Genomic DNA, 18,817 nt, shown 5'->3' on the forward strand with positions numbered 1-18,817 from the left:
CCTGTAATTCATTTGATTATCATGTGCTGTTAAATAATAAGACCTTAACAGACCCCTTATTACTTACAAGGCATCGGTGAAGCAGTTATTCATCTGTGCAGGGAGTACTCCACCCAAAAACATCCAAAAAAGTTGGGATAGTATGGAAGATGCAAATAAAGACCAAAAGGAGGGATTTGTACATTCACTTTGACTTGTTTTCAGACCTTGTCTGTATAAAGACAAGGAAGTTCACGCTTCACCTCATCAACCAAATTGTTTTCTGAAGATATGCCTGCAGCACGTTCTGAAAATGTTGGGACATCAGTAGTTTAGGACCTTTAAATAAAGATGTGGCAATTTGAAATAACAAGGAGATGTGATACAGGCGAGGCAGTCGTGTCCTTCTACTGTACATAGGGAGCCTCCAAAAGAAAAAAGGCCTGGGCCTTCAAGAGCCAGGATGGGTTGAGGCCCACGAGTTTGCCAACAGATGTGTTGGTGAATAAAATGGCATTCCCCAAGGACAAATCGGAAGGATTTTGGGCATTTCACCCTCTATAGCGCACAACATAATACAGAAGTTCAGAGTGTCCCGACAAATCTCGATTTGTAAAGCCACTTGTGAAGATGTGTGATCTCCGATCCCTCAGATGTCACTGTCTTAAAAACCATCATGTGTCTGTAATTGATGTTGTGACGTGACCTTTGTCACTGCATACGGTTATGTGGTATACTGTGTCATGCACGCTCATCAGAGGTTAAACACGAGGGGGCACTGTTGCTGACCATCTGGTCTCTTTTCCTACCCACACCTCCAAGAAGACGCGCAATGATGGCCCTTCTGGTTCTGGGACAATAGGAGCAGGACACTCCCGGAAGGGGACAAGCAACCCACCAGATGGAGCCCCAACATGAACCTCTTCAGAGTCTTATCACTTCAGCTAAAAGCAGACGCCATTTTTGTTCTGTTTTGCGCCATCGTGCACCTGTTGTTTTCTTTGAACTTCTTGTTTCACTAAACGGGGTGACCCAATTGGCACCCCAACATTTCATTTGGACTTGTGTATTCCTCTCCATTGACGACATGGGGTTCTGAAAAAGTACAGATTTTTTTTTAAATGATGCGGCACACCAGCTGTTTGGAGCTTTCAGTACCAGAACAAACCGTTCGTTTTAAAAGACTCAGCTCTTTTTTCTTCTGCTCTCCGACATACCTGATACTCCAGGGGGCCACATGAAGCCCCCAGCTTGTGATGTACTGAAGACTCAATGGAGGACACCCCGTCAACGTGCTGCAAAATGTAACGGCGAACGGCAGCATACCTGAGGAGGTTGAAGTGGGGGTGGTGGGTTGGGAGGACTTTTCTCCAAAGGGTGGCGTTGATGCCAAAGTCAACATTTTAGTACCAATTCAGCACTAGCACCGCATCCACCGATTCACATTAAGCCTTTACAATGCTAAGCCAAAGCCGCACGTCAGCCCTGTCCAGAAGCGGCGCCAACGTCTCCGGGCTCGGTCTTACCTGACGTGGAAACTCGTAGAGCGGAGTCGTGTTTTGTGGTCCAACAAATCAACATTTCAAATAGTTTTAGGAAAAAATGGCCATTGTGTTCTACGGGTCAAAGAGAAGAAAGGACCAGTCAGCGTCAGGTCCACATGGTACCAGGGCACCATTAATGCAGAAAGACGTGGACCACCACATGCCGCCACCCAGACCCTGTCTTTTTCAGATGGCATTCTGTGGCTGTGGAGATGAGACTGGCCTGCCTGTTGTCACACTGGTTACTGTGTGGGGCTGGGAGATTGCGTCATGCGATTTGGTGTTCTGTCTCCCCCGTAGCCTGCTTCCTGCACATTTGTTCTATCTAAAGGGTGAGGAACAAGGCCAATAAGAAAAAAGACAGAAAGGTGGAGATCAGAGGGCTGCACATGAGTGCGAATCACAAAGACTGGCATACAAAGGGAAGTTAATTTGGATTTTTTTTATGTTCTCTATTTGCAGGGCAAAGTTTGGGATATGGCTTTGTGAACTACATCGATCCAAAGGATGCGGAGAAAGCCATCAACACATTAAATGGACTCCGACTTCAAACCAAAACTATTAAGGTAGGAGCTCAGAACAAAAAGAGTATCAGAATTTCATTTTTTTAAATCCTGCACTGGCTCAGAGGTTGAGTTCACACCTCAGCTCTCACCTGTGAATTATGTTTTAAGAAGCTTTAGTATAAAGATTAAAGTCTGACAAGCGTGACAGAGTGAGGCGCTGCTACTGTTACATTCGCATTTCTTAATTTAGCAGACAACGGATTAGCCAGTGGAAGGCCTGCTTGGCTGTAGACACATACAGGGGATTCAGAACGTCTTCAGACCCCTTCACTTTATGCACATTTGACACTGTTGTCAATTTAATTTTAAATGGTGTAACCATCAGGGGGCGCCACTCAGCCCTAAACCTCAGACACAGTAATGCCCAACGTATTCTGGATTTTACCTAAGCCACCTCTCTAATAATCACCATGCAAAACAACAGTAATCAAAATACAAAATGTTGTCGTTTCTTTCTCTGATTCTTGCCTGCTGCCTCACTTAAGATCAAGTCAGAGTCGGGCTTCTTTTAAAGTCAACCCAGAAACCTTCCAGTCTCAACTGTCTGAAGCGCTTCCAGATCGTACACAAACCAGGGCAGCACCCCCTGGTGGCCCCCAAAGACTCCAACTCCTGTGCCACCCTGTGGGTGTCCTAAAGTGGTCCACCTGTTGTGTGGGGGATTGTTTCTCCCGGTGGGCTCGTTCACCTGCTTCTTCCATTATGGCCTCCTCATCAGGCATGAATCCTTCCTTTATCCTGACCAGGATGCCACTGCTGCTTGTATGGTACCTACAATAAATACATTCTACACCCAATGACCCATCACGAGGAAGTGAATACGTCTTCAGAAAGGTTTGTAAATTTATTAAAAAAATAAAAAATTCGGGCCCCTCATTCTGCACATCGTAGAAGCCCCTTCGACAGGTCTTCTTGGGCAAGTCTCCACAAGCTTTGCACACCTGGATCTGGGCAGTTTATCCCATTTTTCATGGCAAGCTTGGTTAGATTGTGAACGGCCACCACAGGTCTACTTTAACTCTCGGCTTTGGCTGGGCCACTCGAGGACAATCGGCGACTTGTCCTGAAGCCACTCCAGCATTGAACTGTCACCCCAGTCTGCGATGGCGTGCACTGTGGAGCAGGATTCCTTCAAAGGCTGCTTTTACCATTCCCTCTGTTCTGACCAGCCTCAATGTCCCTATGCTTCACAGTAGCAATAGTGTTAGGCAGGGGGTGAGCAGTGCCTGATCTTCACCAGTCTTTCTCCTTGTGCTCCCAGACTCCTTTAAGTGACGTTTAGCAAACTCCGAGCAGCCTATCACGCGTCTTTTACTAAAGAGTGGCGTCCATCTATCCACTGTATCATAAACACCTGATTAATGGAGTGCTGCTGAGATGGTCATCATTCCTACTGGATCTGCCATCTCAGCAGAGGATGTCTGAAGCTCTGGTAGAGTGACCATTGGCTTCTTGGTCTCCGCTCTGGCCGAGGCTGCTCTTGCCCAGTCAACTCTAGGAAGAGTCCTGGTGGTCCTAAAATTCATCCATTTCTTAATTCTTGAGGCTACTGTGTTCCTGGGCACACTCAACGTGTTATAAATGGTTTGGTCTCCATGCCCTGGTCTGTGTCTCACCACAGTTGGATCATGGAGGTGTTCGGCAAGCTCCTTCAACTTTGTGGCTTGTGAGCCTTTCTAAACGACATCCAAAAGATCTCTAAACAAGTTACTTTTGTATGAGCTTGCACTCCATGTTATGCAAAGTTAAGACATGTGAGGAGTGTCTAAAGAATTTACTGTGAGAATCCATAAGACCAGGAGATGCTTGACTATGCAAAGTTAAGAGTCAGGGCTAAGAATCAAAAGAGCACAACATTACTCAGGCGTCCAAAGCAAAGCGAATCAGAAACCTCAAAAGAGGCCTAATGGCAGAGCCTCCTGGAGTAAAAAGACTCCACACGCAGCAGATTATCCACTGACGGTCAGCTCATGGTAAAACCGTCGTAAATTTAGAAGGTTGTTTACATGACCAGTTCTGACAAGACAGTCGAGAATAAAAGAATTCTAAAAAACAGTTTTTTTGGGTTTTTTTGCAACAATCTGTAAAAGTTCTATACATTTAAAGTTATGTCGTAAGGTCATCTTTGTTTTGTTATGGACGCCATCATTTTAGAGCAGGACGTTGGGTGTCTCCGTGGAATATTCATCACACATCTAAGTAACAGGAGAAAAGGTTACATGCCAACCTGGATTTAGCTGTATTTTATATTTTGCTGGTGTTTTTGTTTTATTTGAAAACATCCATCTAGTGTCTCCTGAAATGTTTGAATGTTCCATGTGTGTTGTGGGTGGAGCCCCAGGAGGCGGGGCCACCCTGCCATCACTGCTGCTGGATCCTCCCTCTGGCTATGAAGGTCAGTGCGCAGGAGAGAGCCAGCAGTGGTTCATTGCATTTCTTTGGAGTTCTCGGTATGTTTGATTTTCTTTCCCAATTTCTGGTTTTGTATTTGGGTAAGGCTTCTGGGAGTTGTTAGCATGGACTTTCTTTAAGGCAGATCCTCTCTGCTGTGTTGAGTATTTTTGTTATTTCTCTTGTGTCCTCAAAATAAATAATTTTCATTTATAAAGACCCTCATTGCCTTTGGGTTACAAGCCCGAGTTTTTACACTTTTTAATAGCTGACATTGACATCCCATCCCTGGCTTCTCTGTTCCCTGCCACCTTCTCTGGAAGCAGACGGTCGATGGAGGGCAAAACGAAAGCAGAGTGTAGGACTGGGTGTGGCGGCAGGGTAAAAAGGTGAAGGTGCAAAGGGGGGACTGCTGCAGACATTTGGTGTAACGCAGGTACTTGATATTTTATCGTTACTATGAAGTTCATTTAGGTGTCCTAAACTTTCCTTTTATTATTTGCTCAACTATTTTGGGAGAATGTTATAAATATATTAAAATCATTTGTGTAATGCAGGTGTCATGGATGTCTTTTAAATAAATGTTCTGAAGTCACCCTGGAAAAGGGTTCGTGTAGATTGGTATGGAAGGCAGGGATGGATGGCTGCTTGCCTAGATGATAGACCCTTACAATGGACATCCTGACTAGAATGGGTAGTGTTCCCTTTCCAGCAGAACAACAAAATGGAAGAACAGGGAGAGACTTCTGCCTGTCAGGACAGGATACTGTTGTGCCCTTTCACGTTTGTACAAATCGGATTATCTGTATGTGGAATCTGTGGTTTTCAAAGGCAAGGATTTCAAATGTTTGGTTAGAAGTGGTGAATTTGGATTCTTTTAGAAGCATATATTTCTATTTTAGAGCTTTTTGTATTTCCCATTTATGTGACGACATTTCCCAGAATACACTGGGATGTGCTCGTTGGTGATGTCATCAGAGCGACGGTTTAATGGTTGTCCTTGGCAGTTTGACATGTAAACCTTTGTTTTCCTCTGATTTTTGCTGTTCTCTGCCAATTCTTTTTCTAGCTATGATTTTTGATTCTTGTTCCGACGCCCAGCCGTGTTGACTCCCAGTTTTTGGCCTTCTGCTCTTTCACCGACTCCGATTCTCCCGATCATTTCTTGTGTATTCCTTTATGGTTTCTTTTGTGTCAGTGCATATACTCCCTCAATTCACTAGGTGGTGGTATTCCTTGGCTGGGTCAATCATGTGCACACCCACAAGGCATTGAAGGAATTGTAGTTCTGTTGGGCAGCCCTGATGGGTGCCGTGCGTGCTGCCAGATGGAGCTGGGGACTTTAGTTTAAGGGGGCTTCACTTGACATGGAAGTGCTTCCTTAGTGCCGGAAATACTCCTGTGTCCGGAGTTAAAGGAGCCGCCTTGGAGTCAGAAGAGGAGGAGGACAAAGAAAGAGAGAAGCGTGGAGTTGATTGTAGAGGAAAAAAAAAAACTCTAAAGATGTTCTTTAAAATGAACCTGGGACTTGCGTCTTTGTGACAGACAGTGTCAAGCGTTTGGGGGTTTGAGACCACCCAGTCTCCACTCTACGTATTTATTTTAATTCAACAAATCTATTGGAAAGTGGCGCATGAACTCTTTGCTCATTTTGAGCCACACTGTGTAGACAAAGAAATTCCAAAGTTTATATAAACATGGATAACAAATGTTAGCTAAGTGCAGTTAAAGGTTAAGTTTGGTATTTTTCAAGTCAAACTTATTTCTTTACACACATTCTTTAAATGCATTTGCCACAGTTAAGCACCATCTATAAAATTTAGAAAATCTCTTGCCCTTACTGACGCTGTACAATGGAGGCGAAGCTTAAAAACACACCAATTACGTCCAGTCTTCAAGGCCAGGCAGCTGTCAAGTACTGATCTTTGACTTCTGTGTTTCTGTCGGTCGTTTTCTCACATATTACTACTGCTCCTGTTTCTCTCATGGCAATAATATGTTTGTGCGAGTTCTTATGTAAATACCGAAATAAATCAAAACAAATCCAACTGCACTTCACGAAATGTTTACAGTGAATCGGGAGGACACTGCGGCCCAGGTGGGTTGAAAGGTTGTTGTGCATGAAGACTAACGCACTGTTGACTGTTCTTTTAAAATGGCCGACTCTCATAATATTGGTGCTTTTACAATGTTTGAGAAATCGCAAGAGGCAAAGCGACACTCAGTAACTGTCATGGCTTTAAAAAAATGGACGTCTTTGGTGAGTTTCTAAGCTTTTCCTCTGTGCCCCATAGCCTACAGTGTCAAGCGCCAATGTGGCTAAGATGTTTTATTTGATTTATTGAAATCGCTTAACTTTAATTAAGTCATTGGGCGGCAATCCAGCCCAACTCGGTGCCAGACCCAAACCCAGATAAGCAGAAGGGGCGTCCAGCTGTAAAACCTTAATGATGGAATCAATCCAATCAGCTTCAGAAAATGCCAAAGTGTACCCCATAGGTGACATGCAGGGGCCTCACCTGACCCCTGAGGGCTACTGTGCCAAGGGTGGCCGTGACTAAAAGGAGATCTGAAGGGAAAGGACTTGACTAGCGAGGTGGCGCAGGACTGAGCGGTTTGGAGAAGGTTGATCAGTACAAATGGACCCCATGGAGAAGGGAGAAAAGATGACGAATAGGAGGAAAGGGCTTAACCTGAGGACGCAACTCCACGTTCGGCCAATACATGTGTGGCACATTTGTGAAGAAATCACTTCAACTTGTAAAATACCAGACTTGTCCCGTAAAGAAGGTGAAAAAGTAAGAAGCTGTTTTAGGCAAGACTGGCAGTGAGCTTTGTATTAATTTATAGGTGTATTAAAAAATCATTTCTTTCATACAATTAACAGAATAAAACCCCAGACTTTGTTCCGTAAATCGGCATGTTGCCCTCCCAGGAATGGTGCAGTGTGTGCGGGGAGCGCCGTTCCCAGGGTGCCTTTCCTGCATGGACACTTCCCACATCTATTGGCTCGATTTGGTAACAGATTCACAGTCACAGCGGTGGGCTAGCAATTGTCAGAAAGGGGATTCAAAGCAAACCTTTTCAAATCAATCCTTGGGGAGAAAAAAAAAGGGGGGGGGTATGCCATAAATCGGATGAAACGAGGAGCAGCTTGGGAAGAAGGTGCAGTCTCAGAGATGAAGTGGACATGTTTGTCTTTGGCCAGCTGTTCATTAAGTAGCAGGCAGCCACTGCTGCGCACTTTCTTTTTTTTGTATCGATCGGCCATTTCTGTCTCTGCGTTTCTGGCAGGTGAAGCTTTGTCTAGCACACTGAACGTTACATGACAGCCAAGCGCCATTTGTTCATTCCGCATCGGGGTTATGACTGCGCGTGGCTTTGGCCTTCAGAGTGTGCCGCTTTTATTTGCCTGTTGCTGTTTAGTGCTTCATTGTGACTTGAGTGAATAAAATCCGTAAGCCTCAGCAGAAAGGCAATTTTATGGCGGTGCAGCCCCCCTGTGACCCTGCATTTAATTAAGCACTTGGAGGACGTTACACATTAATGTGAAGCTAAAATGATGCTCCGTGTTGCTATTATTTGATATCGGACTGATGCCTTTATTGTTGGAGACTTGTAAGAGCAGTTGGGTGTACAGCTGAGCACCATCCTCGAGGGCACAATGTGAGCCGCACCACAACCTGCACAACCGCATGCAATGCCAACGACAGATTTCACGCTATAGCTCCGATTTAAAAGAAGGGTGGTCACCTCTGCATTCCCAATGACGAGACCCACAGGTGGGACACACCGTCACTCGCTACTTGCAAGGAGAGCAGCATGTCGGCCCACCAAAGGCTTTTCATTTCTCTAGTTTAACAGGCCCTGTAGAACTTCCAAACATAAAAATTGAACGTTTATATTAAAATGTGTGATGTTGACCAACCAAGCTACTGCATCGTCTACTGATTACTTGTATGCAATTAACAAAAAAACCTTTTTGACATCAGCAGAGAAGACAGTAAATGAATTGCCGTCATTACACGTTTATACCTTTTTGGCCAGGAGACATATGGCGTCTGTGACATTAGAAGCAAATGTACTGCAACGAGCGATTTATTATTTTTTTTTTCTAGATCATTCTTCAGAGAGCCTCGATTCAGAGCCCAACAGAAAAGCATCAACCAACACAGAAGTTCAGTCAGGCATAAAATTAGAATCTGAGACGCGTGCCTCCCACAGCAAACGCCAAAGACTTGATGATGGAAGGCGGCCATCTTTCTGTTAGCTAATTATGGCAACTTGTCACGTTTGGACGTCCGTTGTATGTTGTGTTTGATGGCTGGTTCTGTTGGACGGTGGGGCAGAGAGCGACTTGGGGGCTTTACAGAAGTACAGCTGAGCATTTCAACAAAGTCACCAAACTTTTAGTGCTAAATAAAATTACATTTTTTTTTAAATCTTGTTTTCTGTTGCTTTGATGCTGGCACAGTCATAATTTGCTTTGTAAGTCGTCTTGGACAAAGGCTTCTGTTAAATTAATAACAAATGATGAGGATAATAAATTTGAGCACAGATCTCTCACCGAGATGTTTCTTAAAGTTCAGACATCATTTGATGCGAAATACCATCTTAGACCTCATGGCCACATGCTTGACGTGCCCAGTGTTAGGTGTGAGACGGGCCTTATTTTACTTTTAATGTTGGTTTTAACTTATTAGTTTTCATGTAATTTTTGTTGATATTCTGTTACTTATTGTCACTTGTGGGCTCTCATTGCGGGTAAGATGGACGCCACTCACTTGCCTGGCCAGGAGGCCAACAAGATGGATGTGTCCTAGCTCACAATTGACGGGAGAAACAAAATAAAGAGAAGTAAAAAATAGCAAACAAAACCCAGATGAGTGGCAAGAAGTCCAAACTAAGAAGGACATGAAGAGAAGCCATTAAAGTTCACAGAGCAGATAAAGAAATGAGTGCCTAGCTGACCTTTTATGGCGTCATACCGATGAACCGGAGGTCAAAACCTCGTGGGCCACACCCCTAATGAAGGACCCAAAATTTACCAGGCGAAGATGCTAAAATATAGCAACTTTATTTAGAAGTGAGTACAGACCCCAAAAATAAAACCTGATCATGATATGGTGGCATCTGTCACGAGGCTGGCATCAAATGCCAGTGTGACAGAGCATGCAGTAGGACTGGCATCTTGGCAGGCTGGGAGACAAGTACAAATAAAGGATGATGGGAGACTTTCTCCCATGATCTTACTGTCTCCCAGTATGCTGGCTGGCAGCATCACTTTTTGGTGAGCTCAAGTGTAGCAAAGGGGCATCCCACCCCTGGACGGTTGGCATTCCCTTTCCAGCCACCTGTGCTCATGTTATGTCCTCCTCACTTGGATATCCACAGGCCAGTATGGGAAGTGTGGTTCCATATTGCTGCCTTCTTGGGAACTGTGGGTACAACAGGGGGCGCTGTTGGAAAGTGAATTCCCCCATCCTAGGGAATGTCCGCCTCACCTGGAAGTTTGTCCTGGATACCATGGTTTGGCAGAGGAGCCCTCTACACTGTTTAGAGAGCTGGGGTCATGATGAGGAGGAGGAGTACAAAGCTTGCCTAGAAGGAGTGACGGAGAGGGAAGGAATTGTTTTTATTGTGAAGAAGCCTGTTGGAAGGGATTTTCTTTAAAATGAAACATTCTTTACACCTACACTGTATTCAGAATAGATGTGTCTGGGGGTTGGGGGAGGGGTTTGGGGGTCAATGACGTCCCCAAATGGCCACAGTACATAAAGTTTAATTGTAATGTATTGTGTATGTGAGCATCAAAGCTACATTTCCTGTGGTTTGTGGGTGGAACCCCAAGAGGCGGGGCCACCATGACATCACTGCTGAGGGACCACCCTCTGACTTTATGCTCTGGTGGAGGAGACACGTGCCTCAGAGGTTCATTGACTGTTGAAGAGCTGGCATTGTCATGAGGACTGGGTTGGATTTTCTGTTTGTTTTTCACCTATCTTCATTGTTTGGCCTTTTTTTTTTTTTGCTTCTTTCATTGATATAAACAAATTGCTCATTTATAAACATTGGTTGTTGGCTTTGTCTTCTCAAGCCTGAAGTTTTAGTTTTATCTCTCCCTTGAAGGACATTTGTGTATTTTTTTTTAACCTGAGCAGTACTAGAAGCCTGCCTGCTCAAGTTTGGGGCCTGGCTGCCTGTGCTGAGGCCTACTCAGTGAAGTCCTGGTATGACTCGTGATAATCGGAGGTCCACTCACTTTTTTGCCATTTTGTGCTGCAGCCGAGCCAAACATGATGAATAAAGAGACAGGGAAATAAAAACTAGTCAAAGAGCAAAGCAAAAGTTGTTACCTGGAGGACAGAGAGATCAAAAATAACAAAGGCAAAAATAACTAAGCAAACTCAGAGGAAAAGAATATCAAAAGCAGAAAATCAGGAAAAAGGAGCGCGGCCCATTAAAAAAGGATTTGTTTTTCTCAAAACACAGACAGTAAAATATGCGTCATGGCAGTTTATAACACGCCGCGCTAATGACTGACGGCTCATGTGGCATCATGCAAAAACACATCTCCACCACCTGGGGTTGGCATCCTGATGACCAATTCACAAGATGGCACATAGAAAAACAAAACAGCAACACGACAAAAAAGCTATATAACGGAAAATAATACATCTTTTCTTACAAAAAGTAACCTCACAGGACCTCAGCCCTAAGGTACTTCATACAGAAAAATATCATTTCAAAGGAAAAAAAAAACATCAATAGAACTCAAGGAAGACCAAAACTAAATGTTAACAATAGTGACATTCACAACACAGTGCAGCATTATAGTGATGGGGTACGGAAAGTGGTGGCACCCATGAAATCCAGAAAAACAAAATGTTGGTGCTCACTAAAAACAAATACTGTAAATTAAACAGTGAAAAATGATTCCATTTTATTTTGGTGTAGCACCCTTCACCGAGGGGCAGACTCAGAGCACAAGTTCACAGACAGAGGCGATCATAGACCTCCAAATGGCTGGTGACGTAATGAGCACCCATGAAGACACACATAGGAAGACGAAGCACTGATGAATGTATATGGAACTTCACAGATGGTGCTGAGCAAACCTCACTACATTCACTTGGTTTCAAGTTCGACAAAATCACAGAAATGTTTGGGAATTTTGTCACATTCGCCAATATGCATTGAAGTCAGTGGGGAGCGAGAAGCGGAACTAGTTTTGAGTGGATTGTAATGGTAAAACGGTCTTTTAAGTGTGCCTGAGGGCTACAGAGGTGTAAGCCAACCATGCTGGACCCAAAAATGACCTGAGATAGGATGAAGCAGATGAAATTATCAGAACAGAGCCGTTGTACCACACTCAGATCCGGCATGATTATAATATGCGCTGCCCTCCTTGAGAGGCAGCATAGGAAAAAGAAAATAAATAATCCAGGGCGCAAGTGACCAGTGAAAGCAGGGACAAGTAAAAAATGACTGTTATAAGTCAATACACATGCTCACTGTAACAAAAAAAAAATCTTATATACATAATATCGCACTGCAGCGCTCCCACCGCCCACAAATCACGGCACTAAACACTTGACAACATACATACTAATAGAGATTTGAGCAAGGGAAACAAAACAAAAAAACAATGGATTTTATAGTCCTTTAAAGTTTATCTGTATGTGACAGTTGAGCTCAGTCTGCCGACCATACCTCCTATTCCGGGAAACGTACAGTTTAACCGTTCCTTGCGCTGGTCCATCAGGTCCTCTCCCGAATACCTTTCGCTCGAAAGTAGAAATAATTTATCTGGAAATGAACCTGGGTTCATCTGGCGATATCCATGAAGGGTCAAACCTTTCCCTCGCACCTCTTTCTGTGCTGGAGTCTTCCTTTCTCCTGGCTCTGTCCTTTTCTTTTTTCCCGCCACCTATTTACATACTGATAGCTCCTCCCCATACAATCTGTTGGCCCTCTAAGCCAGGTGCTCGCCTCCCCCTGTAGAGAGGGCCGGCCTTACAAATGAAGGCATTCCACTAGAAACAGGAATTGGATAAGGTACAAACTTACAGGGACACTCACATATTCCAGACGACCGTTGCATCGTTTCTTACAGAAAATTACAACAGGAGCAGGAAGCATGAATTCACTTAGGCTTGGCCCTTACAGATTCCACAGCTCACTGCCGCTGGGACAAGATAAGCCCAACACTCTGTTGTGAAAGGCACTATATAACAGATAGATTATGGGGTGTTTACTTCATGTCTGTGCTTCTCCAGGTCTGTCATTCACTTTGTAGCTTGGTGTTTCTCAAATTGAAAGTTTTAGTTAGTTATTTATTTTAAGAATTACACTTAAGTTGAAATTGCGAGTGTTTTGGAAAGAACAGATGTATCTCTTCACTAGTTGTTTAAGATTTTGTTCTTTATTTTGAAAACATAGTTGGTGCGTGACAATGACAATTACAGAATAGGGTCTCCGATCTTCACTATCAACAGACAGACGGAGAGCTGACCGCGTTGTTTCACTGCTGACAGAAAGGTTGTACCGAAAGAGAGGTTTCTCGTTGTAAGTGCAAGCAACTCAGAGGTTTAAAATGTCAAATTATGAGTTTCCAGGATGTCACAATGATTAAAATCACGTTAATGAGCTCTTTTTTTTTTTTTCTTTTCTAAAAGAACATGTAATGGGACGGATTAGCATAACTCTTTATCAATGTGTGTGGCAGAGGCAGAGGGGTGAGCCTTGACCTGAGTCTTAAAGCTGCACCAACGTTTCTGACCGGATGCCAAACTTAAACATTCACCTGGTCAGAAATAATAAACTGACCAGCTAGCCAAGGAAAGAGAAGTCGCTACACACCCCAACCAATACAAGCGAATGACTCCTTTATGAACATTCACCTATACAAAGAAAGTCTTTTATGAAATGTGTTTTCAGTTTACAAACCACAACAAAGCTGAATATTTCAGTAGACCCTAGCTGCAGACCTCCAGAGCCCCAGTCCAGTGAGAAGAGTGTCACTTTATATTATAAGTCGCTTCTAAAGGTAAGGACTCACAAACAGGCGTCTGGGGACATGTGGTCGCTAACAGCTGCTTCTCTTCCATGTGCAGACTGAACAATGAAGCCCACTGGTATCACTTCCAGTTTGGCCATGGAGGGCCTGCCTCTTCCTCCACACATGATACTTAAAAAAGAGTCGCTGAAGTCAAAGTTTGATCGCAAACCAGATTCAAGAATGCACAGAGGCCCCATCGAACAAGCAACATCCCCGATTATTGTCTTGTTATTTGGACTCTTGGTTTGTGCACAGCTTGCACACTTTAACCAGGATACCAGGTGGTCCCCAAGCCTCTGCCGTCTCTCCTTTGTTCTTTCTTGTGTTATAAAGTGGTCTAATGCTGCACCAAATGCTTCCTGACCCTGACTTTATCTTCTGATGGCCAGTTTGCTTTGCCCTACTCTGACGCTTTCTCTCTCAACCTCCCTGCTCTTTACTTTTGCCCTCTGGACAAGCCCCTCCATTTTAGGTGGCAATGCTCCATCCCACTTCGAAACAGAATCGGAGCAGTTGGGTTTGAGAATGTTTTATGCTTTCGCGATTATAAACGAATACAAAACCACCAAATCTCTTAAGCATATAAAACAAGTCTTTGCTGGTAACCACGTCCTTGTTCTGATTTCTACATGTTTTTCGGTTTTGATTCGAGCCCCCGAGTTTGATTCTGACATTAGGTTGTGGTGATCCTTCTTCATTGTGATGGGTTATGAATGTGTTGGACTATTTTGGAGCTCCTGTTGTTAGGGCAGATGCGCTCGTTGTTAGGGGTGTGTCCTCTGAGGTTGTGACACAACACCATGGGTTGAAAGGTCCTCATCAGAGTTGCGATTCAAAGCCCTTTTCCAGTTGTTCTTTCCAAGTCCGTTTTGCTGAACGACTTCTTTGCTTTTGTTTGTTTTTTGTGTCCTTGTCTCACGTTTTGGCTTTGACGCTCGTACTTTTTGATCTCCGGGTTTTTGTCCCTTGGTTGTCCTTCATCTTTTCCTCCTGGCTCACTCTCGAGCCCGGTCTGCTTGTGATAATGATTTATCGGTCATTGAGCTGTCCACACACCTTACTGTCCTTAGTGGTCTACTGGCGGTGGTCAAGTCCAGTTTAGCTCCACTGTAGAAGAAGCAGGCGCCATTTACTGGATTTCACGCCCAGGTAAATTAAAATCATGCCAAGTGTTGATTCCATTCTGTTTTTGAATCCTTTTATGAAAGCAAGTGCTTATCATTGACCTTTTTTTTCTTTAAACAGTGCAGCTGTATGAGTTTTATTTAGAATCTTCACAAAAGACATAGTTATATGTCTAGTAGGGACAATTGGAAAAAAGTGAAGCCTTTTCTGTTGTTATTATAATGTCGCACTTGAAGGGCAGCACACATACGACGGGCAGCACACTGCGACGAGTCTGCGGCGCTGAATAAGGTGACCTTTCCACTGCCTGTTTGAGCGTACAGAAGGTAGAAGTCAATGAGCCATGACTGTGTCTCTACAGCGGCTCTGCAACAAAAAAAAAAAAAAAGAAAAAGACGCTTCAGAGCTGATCTGACCATACGGACGAGAATGGATTCAATTACATGAGGGAATACGTTAAAGGATATAAACATTAATTAGGCACTCGGTGGCCCAGGCGCGGCTGCATGCTGTTTAGCTCACATTTCTCCAAGTGCCATCACTGAGACAGCTCCAGAGCCAAGGTGGGCAGACCCCCTGCTAGTGCCCACGGAATTTCAGGGGGATCGCTGGGTCAGGCCACACTGCCGTGTTACTTTTCTTGCATCTCGGAGCTTCGTTCTCCAGAAAAGAAAGCTCCTCTGGGTTCATTAGTAGCAGTTAACAGTAGATAGGGGGCTTAGCAGGTTCCGCCTCCGCACCACCTTAGGTTGTCAGTGCAATTTTCAGTCTGTCTTCCTGTAAACTGTCTCCTAAAAATGCATGCCTGAGGTGTGAAGAGAGCAGATCCCAGTGCAGGAAAGTCGAGACGAGAAGAATTCAGCAAATGCCGGGAAGGTGTTGATAGAGACATCTGGATGAGGAGAAAAACACGCAGAAACTTTAAGGAAAAGTAGAAAACTAGGGGGTGGGCTTGACTTTCTTTTGGAACACCTTTAAAACGTGTGATTTTCACTTCGCATGAATAAGTGTTGGCGTGTGTCTAAAAATAGAGGAGCGTGTGGGTTTCTTGGGGATATAATAAATTGATTATTACACAGTTTATGAGTGTGTTAGAAACAAAAACAGGGACCCACTCCGTCTTTTCACAGATGTGACACCTGCAATGCTGAGCTTTTATTCCTTTGCTGCTGCTTTTACAAAAAAGTGCCTGTGATAGACAGAGAAGGAAGTGCGCTATATAATTAATAGATAGATGGATATGAAAGGGACTATATATAATAGATAGATACACTAGTTGGCAGGGATAGATGGATGGATGAAAGGCACAATGTAATAGATATAACAGACAAAGAGTCAGTTTGTTTGCTCTAACAAACACATACACACTTGAACTACTAAAAAGAAATAAACCTTCCGGCTTAGCTGAAGATGAAAAAGCGCAGCCGCAGTTCTAATGAGGCATTACAAAGGTGTGTGGCTCTTGGTATGAAGGAGCCCCAGTCGCATTTCTTGACACACATCTGCTGAATAATTCGTTGGTGTTCAGTGGCAGTGTGTCAAAGGGAGGACATGCAGCTTAGCGCATAATGGCCATCGGCTTTGATTTCATTCTCTCCTCCACTACCGCCTCTAGCAGGGCCTGGAGACCTCCCATGACTGAGCCCACCTCTTTTAATTAGCTTGTCGATTTGGGGTGCCTCTCTTAAAATTATGTTCCCAGTACAATTCAGCATAGAAATGATGCTGGTCGTCGCAGATGGTAATATTTTGCCCGTTTATGGGTCCACTATTGTCCCATGAACAGTGAAACTCTCATGACCTCAAGGAGAGTGTGCCGTCTCCACACACGTCATCTGATCTGGCATTTAAATTAATTTTCCTGAAGCTGTAAGCCATGCGCCGGGGTGCCACTTGGACTTGTTGGTTAGAAGTTAATCGAGTTAGAAGAACTCAGACCAAGTTCTTAAAAAGAGGTTCATGTCAGAGAAGAGATGACAACAGAAGAGCAGCGAGCAGAGTGGAATTTGAGCAGCAGGGCTGATTGGAAACAAAGGACAGCCAAGGGCCTGATTTGAGATCCAAGTCAAGTGAAGTCTGACACAACTCTCCAAACAGGTCAGATGTTGAGAGCACACCCTGTAGCGGCTGAACCTCATTGTGGTTTGTTTTTGGAGCTGTGGCAGACTCCTGGTCTTGATTGAGTGCGTTTTGTTGGGAGCCTGATTTTGGTATTTTACCTCTCGTTTGGTTTGCTCCATTATCTTACTTGTGTGTTGCTTATTAGATCACATTTCATCATTTATAATAAATACCAACTCTGGTTCCTCTGCCCGCTTATTTATCTCTGCATTGCCAGAGGCTGCCCTCAGAAACAAAGGATTTGTGCAATGGCTGAAGCTTCAGCACAGGCGGCTTGTCCTGTTTTGTTCTGGCTCCTTTCACAACATGCCTGTCACTGCATATCCACGTTTTAAATATTGAAGACGTTAGTTGTTTGTAACATCGCAGGCACAGAAGAGGTTTGTGTTTCTGAGCTGTGTTGGCATTTTGGTGTATTTAAGCTCAAACATTAACACTTACTGGTTCCAGATTTCTACTGTCCAGTAAAAGGCAGCAGTGAGAGGAGTACAATGTTTTTTCAAGGTGGTTGCTGCAGTAATGATATTTTCTTAATTAATGGTAATTTCTAATATAATATTTCAACAGGCTGGTGCCATTTTGGATATTGTAGCTCGCTGTAAATCACCTGTAAAGTAAGCAAAAGTACCAAAGTGTATGCGAGTGAGGAGTAACATGGTCTGCGCCTCCTTGTAGGAAAGCAAACCTCAGTCTTTACTGTGTCATGTGCTACAAAGAGGTCTGCAGCTCACCATCCACAAAACCAAGGAACTGACCATTGAACATTTGCCACACCAATCACAATTCAGCGAGAAATGGGGAGGTGGTACACTACTGCAGGTATTTGGGGGTCCACAACAATAAGTGCATTTCCATAGTTCGATTATTCACAGAAACCTGGCTAACAAATAACCTGAGCATTGGCCATGTAAACCCTTAACAGGGTTACTGTTAAATCTGAGGATGTCCATTGCACTCAGTCAGTGTTTATAAGTGCTTTGATAACCCGGTTATTCACAGAAACCTGATGGAGCACGGTGACCTGTATACCAATGAATTCACTGTTACACACTCCTGGTGCATCTTGGGATGCCTCACCATGGTAACAGGAAATGCAAAACCCCCAGCATTGAGCTGCAATAATCAAAGCAATAATGGTGTAAAAATAAACGTGAAAAAAAATAATCAACTTCTACATGAATCCTCTAAACACAAAACTTGTGTTAGAAATGGAGTCTCTGGTTTAGAAGACCCCAGAACAGATGTGTAATAAACCTTCGGGGTCTTAATAAAAATGTCAGTCACAGCAGCCATCAGTTTTGTCTTCATTCTCTACTCCTGCCAGTGGGTCCAGAGGGCGTCCCATAGCTTACCCTGACTCTTTCATCAGCTTGTTGAATCGGTGGGCTTCTCTTGATGTGATATCACCAGACTGGCAGTTTGAGAGTTCTAGGACAGTGTATGTCCACCTCTGCGTCACCACTGCTGTAGTTTATAAAGACCGTGGGTCACACTCGAAGGGGTCACATAGACACTGCCATAGAAAACAGTGGGTCACAACACCAGAAAGACTGAGAACAGCTGTTATAGAACATGTGCAGGATTTCACTGTCCACATAAAGTAGCCTCAGAACAAACAGTCGGCTCTGCCCTTTCTCCTGGAGCTCCTGTTACTTAAATGAGGTAAATGGGTCTTATTTTATTTATTCAATCTTCACAAGTGAGCTTTTTTTCTGGACAAATCAAATCAAAGTAAACCGTCCCGTGTCCTGCAGCCGTGAGCACATACTGCACGTTTTGATTTCTGTGTAATTTGACAGTATGGCTTAACTGCATTTCTCAAATTACAGCATGATTGACAAAGGAGCAGCAGGCCGCAGCGCAGACAATGCCATTTTTTTTTTCCCCACCTTGCTATCAGGTCAGCAGGCTATTCGTTCTGGTGATGTCCTTTTAGTTAACTAATCATATTTATGATCATATTTTTACCTTACGTCTGCCGTAAACTTGCACACACTTTGCACTCTGTGAAGGTGTTGACGTGATATTCT

The 18,817-nt window shown here is 43.9% G+C and overlaps 1 protein-coding gene across 6 annotated transcripts in view; it reads left to right on the plus strand.

The window, feature by feature from the left end:
• elavl4 (ELAV like neuron-specific RNA binding protein 4) overlaps positions 1 to 18,817 on the plus strand; it is a 240,210-nt gene that overhangs the window by 186,048 nt on the left and 35,345 nt on the right. For all 6 annotated transcript variants that reach the window (XM_039767262.1, XM_039767256.1, XM_039767257.1 and 3 more), the window contains one exon: positions 1,986 to 2,089. In XM_039767262.1, coding sequence (XP_039623196.1) covers positions 1,986 to 2,089 — 104 coding nt within the window. The remainder of the gene's footprint in view (positions 1 to 1,985; positions 2,090 to 18,817) is intronic.

The sequence above is a fragment of the Polypterus senegalus genome, chromosome 10, assembly GCF_016835505.1.
Source record: "Polypterus senegalus isolate Bchr_013 chromosome 10, ASM1683550v1, whole genome shotgun sequence".
NCBI classification, from domain to species: Eukaryota; Metazoa; Chordata; class Cladistia; order Polypteriformes; family Polypteridae; genus Polypterus; species Polypterus senegalus.